The following is a 21,380-nucleotide window of genomic DNA, read 5'->3' on the forward strand; positions in this document are numbered from 1 at the left end:
AATCTCACCTCAGATGTAAAGAGATGAGCCCTGGATCATGATAAAATCGCACAGCTTTATACTTGTTTCCATAAATTACACAGGAGTTACAAAAACAGCGGCACTACATTGAGGATGGAGTGTCTGACTGATTAACTGACTTGACGTTGCCTCTTGATGAAAATGCAATTAGGCAAAAGTGTGACCAAGAATCAGCCAAGCTTGTAGTTATGAACGGCAATTTCCTTTCTTAGATCTGTGTAATTTGGAGTACCGACACACACACACACACACACACACACACACACACACACACACACACATGCACACGCACACGCACACACACACACACCCACACACACACACACATTTTGAACAGAAACTTCAACTGTTACAAATTGAGAACTCCTCCAAGCCGAGTTCCTCAGTAATGAACACGAGCAGAGAAGAGGGAAGGCCTAAAGGTAAAATAAATGATTGCGTCGTTTCATGAATCATCTTCATCTCTTCTCTATCCACCACCGAGCACATCTCCACAAACAGATTTTCCTCCCCACCCCCTCACCTTCATTCATTCTTGCCATTTCCTTGCCTTTCTCTCCCCGTTTTCCCTCCCTGCCTCGCCGTGTAACTACCTTTCTCTCTCTCCGCCACAATGTTTTATGGAGTGTCGGCGGAGTGCTAACGCCGGGACTACCTCCATCAGATGAGGAAATGCTTGCTTTGCTCCAGTGAGAGATGAGAGGAGGAGTGTATGCGGAGAAAGAACACTGGACATGGGTTTGTTTTTTCAGAGGCGGAGGGGAGGCTGCTGCGTGGTTTTTAAATGTGTATTTTGGTAGCGCTTGGGGGTGCACATTGTAGGTTGCTGGCTGCACTCAAAAGGGAAGAAAAGAATTATTAGCCAGAGAGAAACAAAGGCAATGATAGAATGTGAAAGAGAGAGAGAGAGAGAGAGAGAGAGAGAGAGAGAGAGTGAGAGAGAGAGAGGGAGAGAGAGAGAGATACTGGCAAACGCTGCTGTTTAACAGGGCTGCCCAGTTCCCAAACAGACTTGGCGGGCGATTGGTCGGTGGCGGTCGGGTCTTGGCAGGGGCTGAGGTGACAGCTGTTTGGAAATGATGGAAGCCCCTGAGAAGGGAGACGGGGGGAGAAGAGTATCAACAAACAAACCAGAATCACTGTGAAATTCTGTCGCCCTGTCCACTCTCCCGACACGATTCAGACTCGCGCGGAATGAAAAATAGGAAGCTGCAACAAATCAACAAAGGGAGACGGGAAAAGACACACAAACGGTTATTTGTTCAATGCTGAAAGGAACATGTACTAATTGGACCCCATCAATCTTAATTTCTCCTCTGAGGCTTGTTTGTGGCCGTTTCATTTCACGCCTTTATCTCGGTCCAATGGGACGGATCATGAAGACATTCCACACCGAGACACAAAGGGAAATTCGAGCATTAGTGCCGTCAACGCGTCTTACAATGACTTACGGCGACTAATATTCAAACAGGAATAAGGCCCGCTCGCCTGGTAATCAAGCCGTTTTCGCCGACTGCAGCGTGACACAAGGAAAGCACCGATCAATGCGGTAATTACTTTTCACGCTTAATGTGAATGTGGTCACTTAACATGTGGCGGGCTTTACCCAGCAGAGACCCAGATGGCTTTGCTATTCATAACCACATTCCCCCGGTTAGTTTGTGAACACGAAGGACGCCATCCCAAGGCAATAACACAAAGACACGTGGCTTGAAACACACCCAGGGGTAACTACGGTAACACGCGACACATCTTTCCCCCAGCCAAGACAGAGAGAGAGAGAGAGAGAGAAAGAGACAGAGAGAGAGAGGGAGAGAGAGAGAGAGAGAGAGAGAGAGAGAGAGAGAGAGAGGGGCCTGTGCTAACAACTATATTTTACCCAGTCAGGCACTCAACAATCTTTTGATAAACCAGCAGCACCATTTTGTGTGTCACTGTGGTTCTTCTCGTTCAGCCCCCTCATCTCCCCCCTGTGGAAAACATCTGGCTGTCGGATCGCAAGAAGAAGAGAAGCGATAGCGCCACAGGATGGCCTGTGGGATGGCACGGTGACCAGCGGATGAAGGTGCTTGTTGACCGCCTCCAAAATCCTACCCCCCTCCCCTCAAGCTAGACCCTGAAAACTGGCAATCAGGAATTTGAGCCGATGTCCATACACTTCCATGAGTGCCTGCCAGCTTGTTCAGCCCCATCAGCCATTGTTGTGAGCAGCGTGCACGGGGGTTCATTTTCTGTGAAATGTCAGCGTGGGAGTGAGGCATGGCAGCTGCGTGGGATTGGTTTATATAGCACAAATCTCCGGTTAACGGTATAATGACTTAAAGGGGCGCTGTTCCACGTGGAAAGAAGGAGCTAGAGGAACACACTGTGAACCCGCACACACACACACACACACACACACACACACACACACACACACACACACACACACACACACACACACACACACACACACACACACACACACGAGATGTGTTTTACTCCTAGCCGGCAGCTGCACTTTGTGAGCAAGTGACAGAAGGATGCTTGCTGACTCTCTCATCCAGCTGCGGCAGATGCCAGTTAGTTTTGGGAGGTGTGAAACAACCAAAAGGGGACTGACCCTAAAAACAAAATCATCACCCTCCTTTTCAGAAACAAAAAACAGTGAGACAGCACACAAGCAGCCGGTGACAGATAGCAGCATTGAGAGCTGCGATGAGACATTCTGGCTTCTGTACGTTTTCACCCTCGCCCCTCAAAAGCTGCTGGGAGAACATTCAGTCATCCTCCTTAACACCCTTTTCAACTCCCAATACACACAGAGACACGCACACACTCACACTGAGCTGAAGTGTTTCACATGTCTGCTGATGTTGGCGGGATGTAAAGGTGAGGAGGGTGGGTGTAGGTTAATAAAGCATGCTTCATTCGCTGATAAAGTCTTGATGCAGAAGTGGGCAGTCCTGCTTTAAGACATGTGATCCAACTCCCTCTCTCGCTCTCTCCCTCTCCTTCCTTTCCAGCTGGGCTATATTGTAATACACACACGACGCACACACTCACACTCTCGCTCCTGCCTCTCTGACACAGACTCTCTACTTAGAGCGTCGGAGGAGAGGACTGAGGCTCACACTATCTCAGCACAGCTACTCAATCGGGGACGGAGCCAAGAGCAGACAGAGCAGTCATTCCACAGGAGCCTTCCGCTGCACGCGTGAGAAGGAGACGGCGAAGCCAGCGTGTAAATTGACTCCCTGTCATCACAACATAGGACCTTCTACACAGAGGAGACACAGAGGCAGGAGGAAGGAGGGGGACAGAGGGCTTGTATGTAATGTGCTTCATGCTGCAGTGTGTGTGACATGATCAGCCTCTCCATCCCTCAGATCCTAGCCAGTGTGTGACACACACCACTGGGTGCTCTGCTTTTGGTGACTTGTGTGTGCTGTCAAAAAGGATTCCAAAGGAGCTGAGCACCGGGGGGGTTCAAGGGAGGGAGATACTGAACAACAAGTACAGGCGTTTTGCCTCTTTTAGGGCTCTCGTCCTTTCCTCTCCACCTGCATCTTGGAATTTAAGGTGGGAATCCCTTCGCTGGCTTCAAAAGTATGGATGGATTTAAGGCGGAGGAGTGAGAGTGCTGGGGTGATACCGACTGAGCTCCTCTTCCTCTGAACACGCGGCTCAGGTAAGGGCGTGGGACTTTCAAAGAATTGCCTGTGGTATTTGGTGGAGTTAGGATTCACGCTTCCCACAGACTCTGACTTTATATGCCTGTAATTCATTATTCTCTCTGACTAAAGTGTTATATAAGTTTGAATATGTTGAAATGGCAGCATCCAAACACACACATACACAGAAACAAGACAGTACTTAGCTGATATGCATCCACTCCACATTCTAACAAACGCTCGAAACAAAACGAGCGTCATTCAGTCAAAGCGGGACTGGAACGCAGGTGCAGCGGTGCGTCTGTTCTTCCCCGCTTCCAGCTTGACCGCATTCGGAAACCAGGAAGCACGTTGGGGATTCACCAATTACGCATTCCGGAGGTGCGCCGTCTTTACGCGCGGGTATGAACCTGTCACGGAAGGAGATCACGGAGGGAGGAATCCGCTCTTATTAGTGTGGTATGGTTCCGTTGTTTGTCTCTCTCTGAACTAAACTGACAGGCAGGTGTGAGTTTCGCGTCCCCGTCTGTCCTCACGAAGCTGCTTTCGTTCCCCGAAGTTGCAGCGTCGTATTGCGTTTAATATTTAGCGCATTCTTCAAAGAATGTATTTATTGCTCGCTCTCTCTCTCTCTCTCTCTCTCTCTCTCTCTCTCTCGAAAATGTTTATACACACACACACACACACACACACACACACACACACACACACACGCACTGAGATCCATACGCAGAGCTGCGCGCATTGTGTATAGGCGTGTGTTTCGCTTTGCAGTTTAATATGCAACATGCGGGGTTTGGGAAGATAAAGACAGTGGGATGAAAAAAGGAATCAGGAGCAAAAGAAAGAAGAAAAAAGGAGGAACACATCCCCACGGGACCAGATCACATTTTTTACAAAAACTCAGGGGATTATTGTGGATTTACTGCAGGGGTGCGAGGGATTTAGAACCTGCTGTTAATAATGATATGCTTAATTTTGTTGTAAGCTTGAATATTAAGCAGCCTCAATGTCATGGAGGGCACAGAACACACAACCCTGACATTTATTGACTCTAATGGCTTTAATATTAGACACCCATCAGAACCCCAGTGAGTGGTCTGAGTTGAGAGCAAGCAGTGGCTCTGGGTTTGAACAACTTCACTGGAGCAACCAGGCCAAGGTTTGGTTGAGAGAGACGTCGCTGCTCATTGAAATGTGAAATTCATGGGTTTGAAGTTGTATATTGAATAGATTCCCTCGGGCTGGCGTTAGATTAAGAGCTTTGAGAGTCACAATAGCCGACGCCATTGAGTCAAACATGAAAGAAATGCATCAAGCGTGTGTGGGGGGGCTTCTCAGTTCTACATATTTTTTTCCTCCAATTCCCTCCATGTGCCTGCATGACTGACCAAGAAATCTAACACGAGGAGCCCGAATGTGTTAAAGGTGTTTATCGGTTAAGGGAAGTGCGGTAGGGTAAGTCTTCTTTATACGCATACCCACTGCATCGCTCCAAATGCAAAGAAGTAATACAAACACCTGGAAAGGACAGGAGCCTCATTACTCACAGCGGCGAGTCAGGGCTAAGGCGTGTCCCCACATATGCTGGAACTCAGCAGCCATTAAGGCAAAGCGTTGAACGAATCTCTTAGGAGGCCGTTAACACACGCTTATGAAGACAGTCCTCTCCTCACTTTTACTGTCTTCTGGAGGATTCGGAGCAGCGGCGATGCTCTTAGAAGTTTTTGTTTTGCTGCCTTTGTTTTTGGCGGTTCACCTTGTGTTTGATCAGTTGTTTGGGTCCTTTTCTTTGTTGCTGGTGTGTTTAATTATTCAGGCTCTCCTCTCTGTATTCCCTCTGATGACCGCACTTACTGTATGTTAGTGATGGCGATGCCCTCTACACGACTTCCCTGCAGAAACACGACACGAGTCGATCACACCAGTGTCAGTCGTAAATGTATAGATATTTTAGCTTGATAAGTTTGCGTTGAACGTTCTTCTAACTCCGTGTCCGTGCTTGTGTCACTCCTTCTTCCTCCGTCTTTCAGACTCCGGCCGTACCATGTCCTGGTTGTTGGCCGTGTGGATTAGCCTGGGCTTCCTGCTGCTGTGCCAGGCCACGCTCTACCAGACCATCCAGCAGCACCACGTGGCCCGACCCGGCCGCACCGACATCCTCACGCTGGGTAGGTGTCCACATCTTTTCAGCTTGTTTTTTTTTATCTCGTAGAGGGGGTTGAGGTTGTGTAAGACGCTGCTGCCCTCACGATGAGGCAGCAGTCCTTGGCTAGGCTTTGGTTTTCTAAAAGCAACAGCGAGAGTGAGCGAGAGGGAGAGAGAGAGAGAGAGAGAGAGAGAGAGAGAGAGAGAGAGAGAGAGAGAGAGTATGAGAGAGTGCTGCAGTATGTCAGACTGATTTGCCACGGTGCTGTACTATAACAAGATGATTCACCATGCTTGCAGTCATGTGGCATAAGCACAGAGGAAATGCTAATTGTACCACTAATTGCGCGTTACTTTCTTAGATTTAGTCATACTCAGAGTCTATCTTTGCATCGTCACTCGGTGCTAATTATGGAGTGAATGCGGCTGCAAGACATTGACGCCTCGGCTGAGCTGCGGGCTGCTGTGTGAATGTGAAACACGGAAGCCACAGTAAGACAAGGAGCACCTTTAACACTGCAACTTAATATGAGGAGGAGAGGATTTGTGAGTGTTGCAGGGCAAACTTTGACTACTGCACGCTGAATCTGTGGCGCAGACTGTTCGGAGTAGGACAGGCTGCAGGCGAAAATCCCTATTCTGCCATCGGGAGTGGAGGGTGCTTTGATCACTGTGGCTTAAATGGAAACGACAATTATGTTTCGCTCTTTTTTCGTGGGAAAACATTCGGCAATTAAGCTTCCTTCTGCACCCGAAGGGGCCAAGAAAGGGGGGGGGGGGGTGCTCACTGAGGTGGGCCTAATGCTGTGATTATGGAGGGAAAGCTTACTACCACTGCTTGTGATGTACATAGCAAGTGCGAGTGAGAGTGAAGCAAAGGCTTCTTTTAAGCTGCTAACAATGACTGTGAAGCTGGAGCGTCTCTCTCTCTCTCTCTCTCTCCGGAAGCCAAGCAGGCTGTTAAACATTGATGCTATCTTCTGCTTGGTTCCCTCTTTGTGTTTCATTGCCAAACGATACAAAAGAGAGGCAGCAACCGAAGCACAGCAAAATATGAAAAATTCCAGACGTTCTTATTTGGGCTCAACATTGCGTTCAGTTTGGCTGTGTGAGGAGCTGACGCATGGGGAAAATACAGGCCGCGATAGACGGAAAGTTCTCGAAGATTTGTTCTCCTGTTAATTGGAACATGAGAGAAGAAGAGGAGAGAGAATTTTCTATAGATTACAGTTTCTCTGTCGGGGGGGGGGGTTGGTTGGTTGAAGGTGGGTTGGCAAGGGGAGCGAGATACCAAAAGATGTTCAGGGAAGTGAAAGACTCAGTGAGTGTGTGTTGAATAATGTCATCCAGCTGAAGGACGGATATGGATGAGAGTTCTTTGTGTGAGGGGGATGAAGCTCTGTTGCATCTAACACGATGGAAAGTACAGACAAACACACTCGCGCAGGCCATTTTCTCACTGAGGCCATTACGGCGTGGCGTTTTCATGTCTCCTGTGGGGATACGGGAAGTGTGTGTACTGAACAGAAAGGTTCTGAGAGGATGAAGCTGAGGATGATGAGCTTACACATTGTATTCTTTTACAGTGTTTGATTTTCATAAGAGTTTGAATGATGCCCGTGAGATGTAATCAAAATCAACACAGCAACCTAAGTGAATTTTTATGACACCTGCTATTTGTTGTTGTCAATACTTCTCCGTGTCCAGTAATGAGTGCTTTAACACAAGCGCTCGCCAGGAAAACTTTTAAAGTCAACAAACTGTGATGGATGACAGCAATAATTGCCACTGACAATCTAATACATTCATTATCTGGGGATATGTTATGACATTTTACAACCCTAATAAGCAGGCGTCCAGGCATAATGGTCTTACCCATCAGAGGGAACGAGCTTCTTTCTGTGTTTTACCCCCCTGCAGATCGGCGACTGTACAATTCTCTGTACGTCGGGGAAAAAAAAACAAGAAACCTTTGGAGTGGCGTTAACTGATCTAACCAGAACTGCCCGCTCAGAACTGAAATGCTATGATGAACATTTGAATTAGAATTGATTTTATAATTGGAGGAGCTCTCTGGTTCCAGTGAGGCCAGAACCCTCAGATATAAATAGACACAGGCTATGTAGGACGTGACAAAAGAAGACATGTCTCGCCTCGGAAGATCCATGGGCTATTGTGCGCGCCTGTTTGTCGCTGATGGAATAATGAAACCGCCATACGGACGCAGTCGACACGGTTAATGAACTCAAAGAACGGACTAGAAATGTTCACGTAGCTGATGAAACCAGGACAAAGAGCAAGAATACGGTGTCTGTTGCGTCTATTTGTTGAGATTATCAATTGTTATCTGTGAAAGAGCTTGATGACAAGATAATTCTTGGTATGTGGCGTCGGCTTTGTTTTCCTATTGCATCGTTCTCTCGTCTCAGTATTTTGTGAAAACTGTGTACAGATGTCAGTGTTTAGTCCTGCATGCTGGCCTACGTGCCGTTGGAGAGACTGAGCTCTGCAAAAACCCCAGGGTAGCCTGGAGGCTGAGGGGAGGGAGAGTGAAGGTCACGCCGAGTGAAGGCAAAGACGTCCTCCCCCCGTCAACTTTTGAGACGACGGCTCACGTGCCTTCCCGCAACGGCGACACGGACAGAGAATGTGGCGACAGAAACAACTTTCACAGCTCACGTATTTATTTATTTATTTATTTACTTATTCATGTCGAAACGCTCTGGTGACAAATCGGCATAGTCACCGCTGAGGCGAAGATTGAGTAACGAGTTCCCTGACTGCTTCGTCAACTGTTCGGGAAGAGGCTGCCCCGCTCGCTGCCTTCCCATGAGCCTCTGCCTTGTGCAGTCTCTCTCTCTCTCTCTCTCTCTTCCCCCCCTTTGCGTCCTGCTAGTGTGGCTGAAGATTGATGGCGCCCTGATTCTGGGCAGCCAATTCTGGTCTCTCAAGAAATAATCCACTACGTTGACAGATGAGCTGAATGTGACATGACACACACACACACACACACACTCACACACACACACACACACACACACACACACACGCACACACAAGCCCCGGCTCTGCATTCTCCTCACCTGCCAACGAGACGAGCGAGAGAGCGAGAAAGCGACCTCGCTGCCAAGAACCGCTGCTCCAAAAAACCAGGCCACTCTTGTCAGCGTATATATCGGGACTCTATCACACACCAGTAAAAGTACAACCAATTTATTTCGTCAGTACACTGCTGCTGGCACGACTTATAGGAAACAAACCGTCTTATAAGGTTTGAAATGATAGTATGGATACGCTGTGTTGGCATATTGCACGTATTCAGCCTGGTTCCAGCTGAGGTATGCACAGCTATATTCATAACATATCAATACCCAAAGGGCCAGTCTGACTCTAACAACGCCTCTTTGCTACTTTGCTCTATTATGACTCTGACAGGACAGTTAAAGAGCGCCTCAGATCTCATAAAGCAGCCACGTTTCCTGTTCCAGCCAACTCCACCAGCCCGTTTACCGTGTTGTTAGCGCGAGCCGTTGCTGACATTTTGTTTGACTGTTTTTTCAGCTGTTGTGACAAGACGGCGCAATCTATGCACGGCAGCAATTTGAGACGTGCAGGCAGACAGACAGCACAGGCACGCAGGCTGAGCGAGCGGCGGGCGAGCGAGGAGAGCAAACAGACAACTGTGTTGCGGAGAGATTATGGTGACATCTAATTGCAAAAGTGACGGCTGGAAAATGCTCAATATCACAAGAGGGAGATGTCCCCTTCAGCACAGAGTACATAATTACATACATCCAGTGATTTATAAGCGTGCAGAGGGTCCACACACACACACACACACACACACACACACACACACACACACACACACTACGTAGTGTATATCAGGATGTAGTGGTTGCTTAGTGTTTCTTTCATTTCTTCATTTTTTCTTTTCTGTCTCCACAGAGAGATTCAGCTGACCTGCACCTCTTTAACTAGCAAACCCTATTTAACAACTTATTTCATTCTATTTCTGCATCAAAGAACAAACCGGCGGTCTAATGTGTTTAGAAAAACAATGTCTCAGTTGATTTAGGAGATTTTGTAGTTTTGCAGGCTCAAATGGAATAATGTTTTGCTGTGCAGAATTAGCAAATGTGGAAGTTGTTGTTGTCTTGTGTGCAAACCACATCACTTCTTAATGAAAGAGTCACAAATGTAGTGTTAGTCGTCAAACTTACTTAAAAAGAAGACACGAGGGGGATTCTATGTCAATCACTCTCATAATGGTTGCCCAACCTTACTTAAAACACACACACACACACACACACACACACACACACACACGCACACACACCCCCCTTGTTATTGACATTGCATGAAGCATATTTTCCACAAGTTGACTGCACAAATATGAACCATTTCCCCTGAAAGTAGCCTCAGTGTAGTTAGTCACTGTCTCTCAGGCGCTTGGAGTGTGGCTAACCTCGTGTGTGTGCTTTGGATGTGTTTGCTAAGTCAGTCAGTGTAAATGTAGTAAGTGAGTAACATCTGATGGACCTCTGCATATGAAGAACATTTTATGTACAGTACAGTGTTTTTAATATAAATTTATGAAAGAGTGAAACTTTGCCCGCGTCGATTTATTTCAGTAGATTTTTATAAAACTGTTTTTATATTGTGTTGCTAATCAGCCTGCATGCTCGGTTCTCACTCATTCATAGTCTAGGCGAGTCGTCTCACATAATGACAACACATTTTTGCTTTTTCCTGCTATTAATTGCCAGTGGACTTTAGTGATGACAGTGTTTGTATTTGTCGAGTATAAATGATTTATCCTCGCTTAAAACGTCCATGTAAGAGCTTTCATATGCTTGTTCAAGTACCAACCACTCAAAGTGCCACTCCATAGGGTCACGTTCACATCCACCGGTGAATCCAAACACGTGTACACCACTTACAGGCCAAGCTTTAAGCCCCGCCCACAGCCGAATCGTTTCAAAGCGGAGAGGTGGAAGATCTTTGCACGTGTTGGCACAAAGCGAGTATGGTCATTAGCAGGAGGAGGCTGATAACTCACGCCGTGCTGCCTCTCTTACGCTTTAATCCATTGATTTGAGGTAGCTTGTAGTGTCTAATCACGCATGATTGGAAGGCGTTTTAACGAGCTAAGTGTTCCGTGCACAATAATCCTCCCCTTAGAAAAACTCCAGAGGTGGAAGAAGAAATGCGCAGCTGCTCAGATTGGTCATGATCGACCTTAAGGGTGTGACGTGGATCATCTGCTTACTTAAGCGAAGGCGTCTTTGTTGATGCTGCGTGTGTTTGATTGTTAGAGAAACACAATCTGTCAGAAGGCTGCCGAGGTGTGAGCATCTATTCAAGCTCTGCTCTGCTCGCCGCTTCCTCTCCACATCTGACAATCCCCATTTTCTGAGCAGAGGAAGATTCTGACAAGATGCATGGTGCAGGAATGAACCTTGACCTGGGTTTTGGATTTCTTTTCGCCAAATGAGGATGGGGAGGAATTCTTGGAAACCACACACACACACACATACACACACAAGCGGTATGAATTGATTTTTTTCCCCCCTGCTGCCGCGCGGATGGCAGCCTTGGAAGATTGATGATTCTTCTGGCAGTGTTTGAGTTAAGAAATTAGCTTTCATCGGCCGGCTCCCCTCTCCAAAAAAAAAGCGAACGCACCCACCGTCTTCAGCTCAGAACTGATTTCCATAGAATCTCTTTGACTCCGTCTATGAGAGACGATGGAGTCGACCTCTGAAATGCGAAAGAAAACGAGCGTTTGATTCACAGCCGAGCCTTCATGACTGGCATGAATGTAATAGCTGCTTGCAGTGGCTGTGAGGCGTGTGAAAGAGATCCATCCTCTCTGCCCTGAATCATTTCCCCCCACAGCTTCTCTAGGTTGTTTCCTTTTGCCATTAAATCGTAAAGTAATTTACATTCAGCCATTAAACTGCAAGGACTAATTAGTTGGAGAAATGACGATGAAACAAAATTCAATTAAATTCCTCTCACTTGAATGGATGACGACTATAATCAGATTTTTATAAAGGGGATGAAAAGGAATTGTTGGATGTGTGCTGAACGGGCTCAGTCGGCTGCCTGCGTTGTTCGTTTGATATCCACCTTTACATGTCACATAAACCCTCAACAGCTTCGGAAGCTGGAGAACGCTTTTATTTGCCGCCACCTGAGATTGTAATTGCTGTGAAAAGTGGGTCTTGGGTACGAGTGCTAATCAGACACATTTCTCACCTTTCTCACCTTGTGATAATGAGAGAAACCTTTTGTATGAAGAAGAAAGGAAAGTCGTCAATAACAGCGTGATGGCGGTGCGCTCTCTGTGCGTCCCTGGACCCTCTATCCCTTCTGTTCTCCCCTCGCCGCCCCCGCCGCCTCCACTGAGTCCCTCAGACGATTTGTCATGGATCAGATGAGACAATTTGTCATGGATTAGTGCACTTAAATGTCTGTGTGATAGTGGAAAGCAGTCACTGGAAAAGCTAGGAATCCTATTACACTGCTTTTTATGGCTGGCGATGGGGGAGGGGGAGGGGCAGGGGTGGGTGTGGAGGTTGAATTGGCACTTTATATGGCCTGTGTACCACTTCTTTACTTTTGCCTCCGCTCATAATTCAGCTAGAGGCAGTCTCTGGCCTGTGTAGGCTTCGCTTCTCCCCTCTGTTACCCCGGTCACTGTTTGTTTCAGCCTTTTCTGCGCCACATAAACCCTCCATCCGCTCATGTTTACCACATCCCTGACACACTTTGCACCTGCAAAAATCATCTTCAATCCATCTTGGCGAATGGATTCCAGACTCACCTGTGGCAACACAGCGGTGTCAACACTATTTACTCAGCAGTTGTTGTTGTTGTCGTCTTCGCCGGCTTCTCCCCCGCATCTTCCCTCTGCTCAAGTGTGATCAGATAACAGTAGATTAGACGCTGTACCTCGCTGAGGTTGGATAATTGTGTCAGGTGTTGTAGTACAGGTGATATTTATCACAGGTGGCTCATCCACTCCAATTATCTCTCAGAAGGAGCAGAGAGAAAAACGTAGAAATAGAATGCATAACACAAACCAGAACCTTCAAGATGCTGGCCTGCTTAAAAATGGTGAAATCTAAAGTCGTCAATACAAAAACAGTGAAACTAGATCACAATATGCGGTCTGTCAGCAGAGAGAGAAAGAGAGAGAGAGAGAGAGAGAGAGAGAGAGAGAGAGAGAGAGAGAGAGAGAGAGAGAAAGAGAGAGAGAGGGAGCATCCCTGAGCAACTGAGAGCAACTCGCTGCAGACGGGGTACAAGTTCCCGCCGGTTCTCCAGACATTCATCGCACATCGTAACATTGCAGTTAACTCACTTTGTCGGAGGCTTTTAAATAGTTCCTCCATATACGTTTTATTTATTCTAGCCCCTCGCAGCAAATCCCATTTTGTTTGTGCGAAAAAACATGAGCGTATAGCAGAACATTACTGTCTTTATTCATACAATATCTAATGCGGCTTCTCCATCACCTCTCGGGCTCCTCAAGCCCTTTAGCGTCTCTCTCGCTGGAGTAAAAATGGCTTGCTTATGTTAATGGAGCAGAGAGGCACAGGCAGGTAATTGTGATGCAGCAGAGCTACTTTGTGGCATCATTTAGAAGCACTGCAGGGGACAAATGTTGCTCATTGAGTGTTTTGTTTGCGGAGGACTCACTTTGCCTCTGCAACTCATTTACCCGCCGACAATCAAACGAGATTGTCTTAAGTGTGCGACTAATTTACTTCTCCAAGTTTTCGCATTACAGCCTCGGAATGGAACTTTAGAAATAATACAAATAGATCATTTTCACAATGGATTTCTGGAGCCAGCAGCCGACCAAACAAAACAAAACAACAAATGTACAGGTCTCTTGTCCGCACGGAAGAATACCAAGCGAGTAACTGTCTGACTTCATTTTTGAGACAAGCGCTGATTGGAGATTTGGCTTGTGTGTTCATTGACATTTAGCCTCTGAATTATTTATTGTTAAAAACTGCACTCTCTCTCTCTCTCTCTCTCTCTCTCTCTCTCCCTCTCCGTCTCTCAGTCTTCTCAGTCCTGACAGGGGGACAAAAATGGATTATAGGATTTAGAATAATGGAAACAGAAATCTTCCTGCTCTGACATGTCCCCACGTATCAACCCAGTGATTGAAATGCCGTCTAAAAGTCCCATCTGGCCTGCTCCGTCAGCACGAACTGAGGTCTATTTGTCTCCTCTGATGTGTCTGGGTGAATCTGTGCAGCTGCTGTGTCGAGGCTGCACCATATTGTCTTATCACAGCTTTATCCGACAGCCCCGGCGCTATAATACTGCAAGTTGTTGTGAGATGTCATAATTTGCCGTTCATCAAACCGATACAGAGTGAGATGCGCAAGATGGACGGAGCCGGGTGAACAGATAGGACATCTTATTTGGATTTGCATCAGCCACCGCGGCAGTGGCGGTGCTGCCTCACGCCATTGTGCATCTCATATTACACATGCCAGTCACTTGTTGTGTTGGTGGCGAGAAAGGTGACATACCGGGTGGAAAAGTAGGCGATCAATTAGTATCTGATGCCGCTGCAATGTGTCTTCATTTGCCTCCGTATCTCCAGCACACGTCAGCCTCACTGAGCGCGGCTCAATGCCCCGGTGCCTCCTCGCTCTGGGTCTGTTGGTCAGGAGAGTGAGAGGATGAAGGATGAGGTGGCACCTGGATGTGTCTGTCTGTAGCCTAATGACCCAGAGGAGCCCCCCCCCCCCACCCACCATCTCTCTCTCTCTCTCTCTCTCTCTCTCTCTCTCTCTCTCGCTCTCTCTCTATCCCTCCATCTCTCTCGCTCATTCTGCCTCACTGCCTCATTCCCAGGACGACCTCAGCTCATCTTACATGTACGTCTCATTCAAATCATCCTGGTTGTACTCGCTCTCTGCACCATACTCTATCAGATCCCTCTCACCCGGCTCTGCTTGCCACAATTAAAGAGACGCACTTGACATTTTGGGAAATAGAATTGTTTTCTGGATCAATATCTGATTCCATATCTGTGCAGAGATGCAGTGTGTGCTGATTTGTTGTCGTATTTGCAGGAGTGTGAGTTGTTTTCTCTCTTGCTTTTGTATTCTGGATGATTCATTCGATCATTAAAAACTTATGATCGAATGAATCAAAAAACTTATTTATTACTTAGAATGCAATTTTCACACAAAAGGCAACTCATAGTGCTTTCCAGTCTTGACAAAATAAGAGGTTAAGGTTAAAATTTGGTAACCATGGAAACCACAAGACTATTGCATTTCAAGATATGAAATGCATAACTTCAAAATTTTATTATTGTTATTAATAACAATGAAAAACACAGTGGGAAGATAAAATTGTAAAATAAGAATATTAGTACAAATTAATAATAAAACATACAACAACGGAAAAATAATAATAATGAAGTTTGAAAGAAGGGTAAATAAAGAAAATATAAAAATAATAAGCACACAGACGTAGCAAACTTATATTATTATACACATATGTAAATTGTTTAGATTGAATTTATATCACATTCGTGGACAAATACTAAATTGTTCATCGAGGCCATGGCCCTGATCTGAGACAGGCTGGTGGAGAACCTTCCTGAACCCTCTCATCTCACATCAAAGAGCTTCACGTTGACCTGCTGTGACACACTGACTGAGAACCGACGCAGCATCACAAGACCTCACCTGACCCGATCACGCTGAAGATAGCTAGCACCCTGCTCAGGTCCTAGTGAAGACCTGTAGATGTCACCTAGCAGGTTTAAGCATCACTTCACTAAAAAGAGTTGACAACAATGGCTGCTGTTGTTTTTCACTGCTTCATATTTTAAAGCCAGACAGCATTCAGTGATGTTATAAGTCAATATTTAAAGCATTAAATAAAATAAATATCTCTACAGCTTACTTGCACTATGACAGAAAATAATTCTATCTACCTGAATGTGGTTTGGAGTGTTGCTTTGTTTAGTTTGTGTATATGAGGCACAGATATTGAAACGCTGAGCTCGTCAGGCGGCTGTGTAAGATTCTCTTATTTCATCCCACATACTGGAGACTTTAGACGGCGTGAGCTTACCGAGCTGCACCAGCTGAAAAACAGACCTTTTGACCTCTTCTCTGTAAGTTTTGTGAGTCGACTTTAAATGAGGAGGATTGCGCATTAGGAACTCGCTCAGCCTCTTCCCCCTGAAGGCACCAAAACAAATGCACGAGGAGGGCAAACATGTGTACAAAATGAGAGCTTATTGGATCTGAATACACTTCCCGCGTAGCGTCTTTGATCATATCAACCCCTCCCCCATATGGATTTCAACCCTCTCATCCTCATAAACCTACACACACACACACACACACACACACACACACTGTAAAGATGGCTATGAAATGTGCTTATATACTGCATAGCTTTTCCCTCTTTCATCAAATGATTAGTTTTTCTGCCTGTGTGGAGTTGAATTACCTCAAGACCAAGCAGTCTTGAATCCGTGTCAGTTCTATCATGGAAAGGTAAACAAAAAAATCTCATATACCGCAGTATTATGGTGTTACTGAGCTTTGGAGGAAGAGGAAGACTGGGGAACTGTGGAGGTGTGTGAGAGCAGGAAGCTTAGTATACGTTTACATTTATATTTAGAAAGGTTTGGGAGCTCAGAGAGGAACCTGCTGCTCCTTCACGTCGGCAAAGGAAGTCAGCTGTGTGGTTTAGGCGACTCATCAAGATGCTGCCTGGGTGCTGTATCAACAGGGCGGGCACTGAGGAGGCACACCCAGAATTTTCCCAGTGGGGAGTAACAGTGTTGTCGTGTATCTCATCTGTCTCTGGGAACGTCTCACAATCCCTCAGGGAAGAGCTCCGGGGTGCAGCTAGGGAATGGAACATCTGGGCTGCTTTGCTTAGCGTGCTGAAATGTATGCATGGATGAAAGGTTTGATTATTGGGTGGGAAAGGGACAAAGACACCATTTCTATGCGTTCTACACCCGGTATGTCTGCCATGGTGTGGACACTTTCCAACACAGCTGAGTATCAAAACACACACAGTTTCCACACACACAGATTATTCCCCTTTGACCTGCACCCATTTTTGTCTTTTGGGCCAATCTAACTCCTGACAGCTGAAACCCAATTGGCTGTCTTTGCCCAGCTTTAAAGAATGACTTCTAAACTTGCGGGTAATGACCGATCTCCTTGCCCGGCCTCCCCTTAAAACCAACGTCAACATCATGTGTCTTTGCCGACAGCTCATTTGATCTGCGGAGTACCAAAGCTGTTTTTTTGCTGCTATCATCTCTCCCCCCTGCAGCCACACCTGGTTAGCTAAATAAACTGTGGGAGACAACGCGGTGGAGAACCACGGGACTCCTCCTTAATTAGTGGCTCAGCCGACTTCGATTTTTCAAATAGATACTCATTACTTACTGTTAATGAGGTAACTCCTTTTTCTGGAAATATAATGAATGGTTCTTTTGTTTCACTTTTCTTATGATTTAGGATCTCTTTTAGCGTCCGTGTGAATGGCTGTGAGCCTGAAATGAAAATGTTTCTCTTGAGCCACTGCTCGCTCTCTCTCTCTCTCTCTCTCTCTCTCTCTCTCTCTCTCTCTCTCTCTCTCTCTCTCTCTTCTCGTTAGCATCAAGAGCTTCGGTTTCCCCTCTCGGCAGATGAAAAAGAAGAGCAGCAGTGTGATATTACACTGAAGAGGGACGAGTACCTCTGCCTCACGTACAGATGATTCGCTTTCAGTATTCAGTACGTTCCACCTCTTCCTGTGTATTGTGCTGAACGCAAGCTTGGCAGACAGTAGAACAATACGAGTGTAAGGGCTTTATTTTGCATTTATTCTGCACCAAAACGGCGGCCAAGGAGTGGCGACACACTTCTCAGTGAAGCCAAATGCAAACCTGGATAAAACGAAGAGACGTGTCATGACTGTCTCCGCCCCTGTTTCATTTGTCTCTTTTTTCACTGAATTTGTGTCAGGCTCCGTCTCCACCCTCCCATTAGTCATTTCCTATCATATGGCGCTTGTGTCACATTCCTGCACCTTTACCTGCAGTCTGATTTTAGGATGGAGTCACTCACACGCCGGGGGGGGGAGGGGGACTGTAATAACTCTCTACACATGACAAGCCATCAGACTTAATGGGGAAACGAGGCATTAGTAGTGAAGTTCCTGGTCCTTTTGTTGGGGATCTACGTCCTTGTCATGCCAGGCTGGTGTGGCAGGATCGACTTGTGAGATGAGAGTCAGGTTATTACACTTTTTTTTGAATGATTCTGCTCAAGAGGCCAAGGCTGGCAGATGGCATGTGACATTTCATTTCCTTTAACTCCTCTGCAAATGAGAGATGTCACCCACAGCTGCAGGAGAGGGAAGGCTGGAGGGGATCCGTATTCAAAAGAGCCGCCACTATTTGTTCCACCGGTGTAACGCGGTGGGACGATGTGCACCGCAGGGTAGAGGAGGAGAGGATGAGAAAAGCGGTGAAGGAATATTTCAGGAGGGCAGAGTGGGAAGTGAGCTTCATTAGAGGCAGGAAGTGCGGGGATGTCTTCTTCTACTATTCCTGTGACATGATGTGGTGGAATCCAGGGTTTGTGTGCGTGTGTGTGGCAATAGGAAATGAATCATTTCCCATCAGTTGTGATAGTGATGCCATATTGTCACCCTTAAAGTCATTTGAGGCATGGTGGCTGAGCTCTTTAAAGACTCGGCTTTAGCTAACTGCTCCGCACAACCTGACACTGCTTTCTTTCTGCAGTCCATGATTACAAGCTGTGTAATTACAGCTTTGTTTTTTTATACATGTTAAATTTGCTTTTACAGGGCAAATTTAACAATCATCCTGCTCCCTCGGAGATGTGAATACATTTTAAAAAGAAGGAAACATTTTCATTGGGTTAATTGTACTGTGTATGTAACAAAACGTTTCATTTACATAACAAGGAAAAGCGTTTAGTGCTAATTAATTGTCTTTTGTTTATCAGTCAGAATAAATGAAACATCATACAGCAGAGTGGTTGCAGAACTGAGCACCAGTGACATTGTCAGGTTGACAGGTGAGGAAAGGCTTTGATGTTTCTGTCAGCAGTGTCAGTGTTCTGTTAAAGGTGCCGTCTGCAATCTGTTAATGTATGAAGAGAGGAGATTCGTGTTCTTATTCCTCTGTGGAATGATTGGTTTATTGGTGTTTGGGCTCTTAAATGCCACTTTGGTTTATGCATGAGGTCAAATTAAACCTTTCAAATATTTACTTACATGATTTAGCATTTCCTCTGTGGGGAATTTTTTACCTGCCCTGAAGTGACGAAGAGCGGAAAGAAGAAATCATCAAAAATACAGAAAAATGCCCCGTTTCCCATTATTAATGACACTTTCTAAGCATTCCTGTAGCTGCTCCTGGATTGGGATCTGCACCAAAGTCCTTCCCCCGGCCATGTTAGTGGTACCATGTCACTTTTTTGAGTAATCCCACTAACAACAAACAAACAAGCACAGGCCGGCATAAACATACAGTAAACTGCTCGCCGTTAGTAATTGCACTTTCCTCTGACGGCAGGAATACTGTAGCGGCGCGTTTAAACCGGTTAAATATTCCCGCCTCCTTTCTGCAAGAATTCACATCCGTGCGTCTTTCTCTTCATCCATCTTTAACTGGATTGTAATGATCTAAGCGGAGAGACATTCTTATTGTGACACTGGATTCTTCAGCTCTTAAGTGTTCCTAAATCAAGCGGGGGGCCATCCTCTCAGTATCAAATTGTCAACAGCCTCAGCGATAAGTGCCCCGGCTACCACCTCAAGGCCGGAATTGCAAGAAGATGCCTGGAATTAACCTGAGCACCACTTCAGCACTGAATCAATGAGCGGAGATTTTCCCCGAGCCCCGAGGAGATGAAAGCCTCTGCAGCCGTGCCTAACAGATGTTATCCAACACAGACGCTGGAGAGGAGGGGATCTCTCTGTCTACACCTCCCTCTCTCTCTCTGGCTCTCTCTCTCTCTCCCTGTCTCTTTTGGTGGTAAATACAAGCCCATCGTTTGGTCTTGGAGGATCTAGTAAACACACATTTCGGTTAGGTTCATATAGGTGTGATAGGTAATGTCTCTTCAGGCAAGTCTCAGGGGACGAGAGCGATAAAGACATTCATGGCTTTTGTCTCCAGGTGTAACACGTGTGAGGCATACAGTTTGGTAACCATAACATAACACTATAGGATCTTTGGGAAGCTTGCTTGTGTGGCTGTGGCTCTTATTTCCCTACCAGACACAATGTGCCCCTTCTTTATGGTGGAATGAGACTGCGAGGACAATTGGATTCGTGTTCTCTGTTGTACGGATTTCGCTCAATCCTGTCTGCCAGCAGGAGGAGGAAGCCTGCAACGTCTCTCCAGAGAGAAAATTTGGCTGTGCAATCTCGCGCGCGCTGTCCAACGACCAGACTTCTCATCAATCAGCATTTACCTGTTATAGCTCATTCCCAAGGCGAGCGGCGAGTCACCATCCCATCATGCAACATTTGGACATCTGCATCCATCTGGCTGCATTCACCTTTGTGTGTGTGTGTGTGTGTGTGTGTGTGTGTGTGTGTACGTGTGTAGAAGAAAGGAACAGGATGAGCTCATGTGCATGCAAAAGAACAAGGTAGCATGTGTGTGTGTGAGCCAGGCGGCCAGCTTGCTGCTGTGCCCAGCCAGACAGATGGCATTCATTTGATGAGAGAGCTTCTGTAATGGTGTGCCAGGACGAGCCGAGTGAGATGCTGATACCGCGTCCTCTCCAGTCGTCAGCGAGAACTTAAACCTTTTTAAGAGCTTAACTTATTTTTCTGGAACTGACCAACTGCTCTGCCTTTAAAGCTGGTGTTCCATCTTAGACAGCATGCTTTACTGTATGTGACACAACAAGGGTTCTAACTGAAGAGATGGAGCCAGGCTGCAGTCTGTTCATGCGCGTGGAGTGAATTCATGTATAGATTTGATGCATTACACACAGCAGGCCCCCGTAGATCTCTATCACATTAGGGTAGCGTATACTGTAACACCGTAAAGGTATTATAGACACAATCTGGACATAACAAAACACCGTCTGACTTTTAAATTAGTAACAACTGATTAACCAAGCCTGTCTCGCTTTATATAAACAATGAAATGATGTAAATGTAATGTGAATATGCTTGGGCTTAGAGTCTTTTTAATTAATCTGCTTTTATAATCTCACTGCGCTGGAATACTTTTCACTTGTTTAAAGACTTATCCGTCGCATATGGCGCACAACAAAATGACTTTCCTTGCATAAGACAAAATATTTTAGAATTTTAAAAAGAGATGTTGAGAGCAAGTTTCACTTCTCATTAAATGATGAGTTAGCAGCAGCAGCTAAACAAGCTTGTTTACACCGTTTTCCCAGTGTTTACCACCTACGTGCAGATGGCATCCAGCTGCTTTTTAAAGGTGTGCGGTTTTAATGGGGACGGTGCCGTGCTGCTATGTCACAATAGCTTGTTTTA

The 21,380-nt window shown here is 46.1% G+C and overlaps 1 protein-coding gene across 1 annotated transcript in view; it reads left to right on the forward strand.

Annotated features, from left to right (window-relative positions):
• Positions 1-5,721: 5,721 nt before the first annotated feature.
• The window catches only part of tafa1b (TAFA chemokine like family member 1b), a 90,116-nt gene continuing 74,457 nt past the window's right edge, over positions 5,722-21,380 (forward strand). Inside the window, exon 1 of the mRNA XM_076156793.1 lies at positions 5,722-5,845. Within this exon, the coding sequence (XP_076012908.1) occupies positions 5,722-5,845 (124 nt within the window). The remainder of the gene's footprint in view (positions 5,846-21,380) is intronic.

The sequence above is a fragment of the Genypterus blacodes genome, unplaced genomic scaffold (assembly GCF_046128005.1).
Source record: "Genypterus blacodes isolate CSIRO-AG114 ecotype Tasmania unplaced genomic scaffold, CSIRO-AGI_Gbla_v1 ptg000070l_1, whole genome shotgun sequence".
In the NCBI taxonomy this organism is placed as follows: Eukaryota; Metazoa; Chordata; class Actinopteri; order Ophidiiformes; family Ophidiidae; genus Genypterus; species Genypterus blacodes.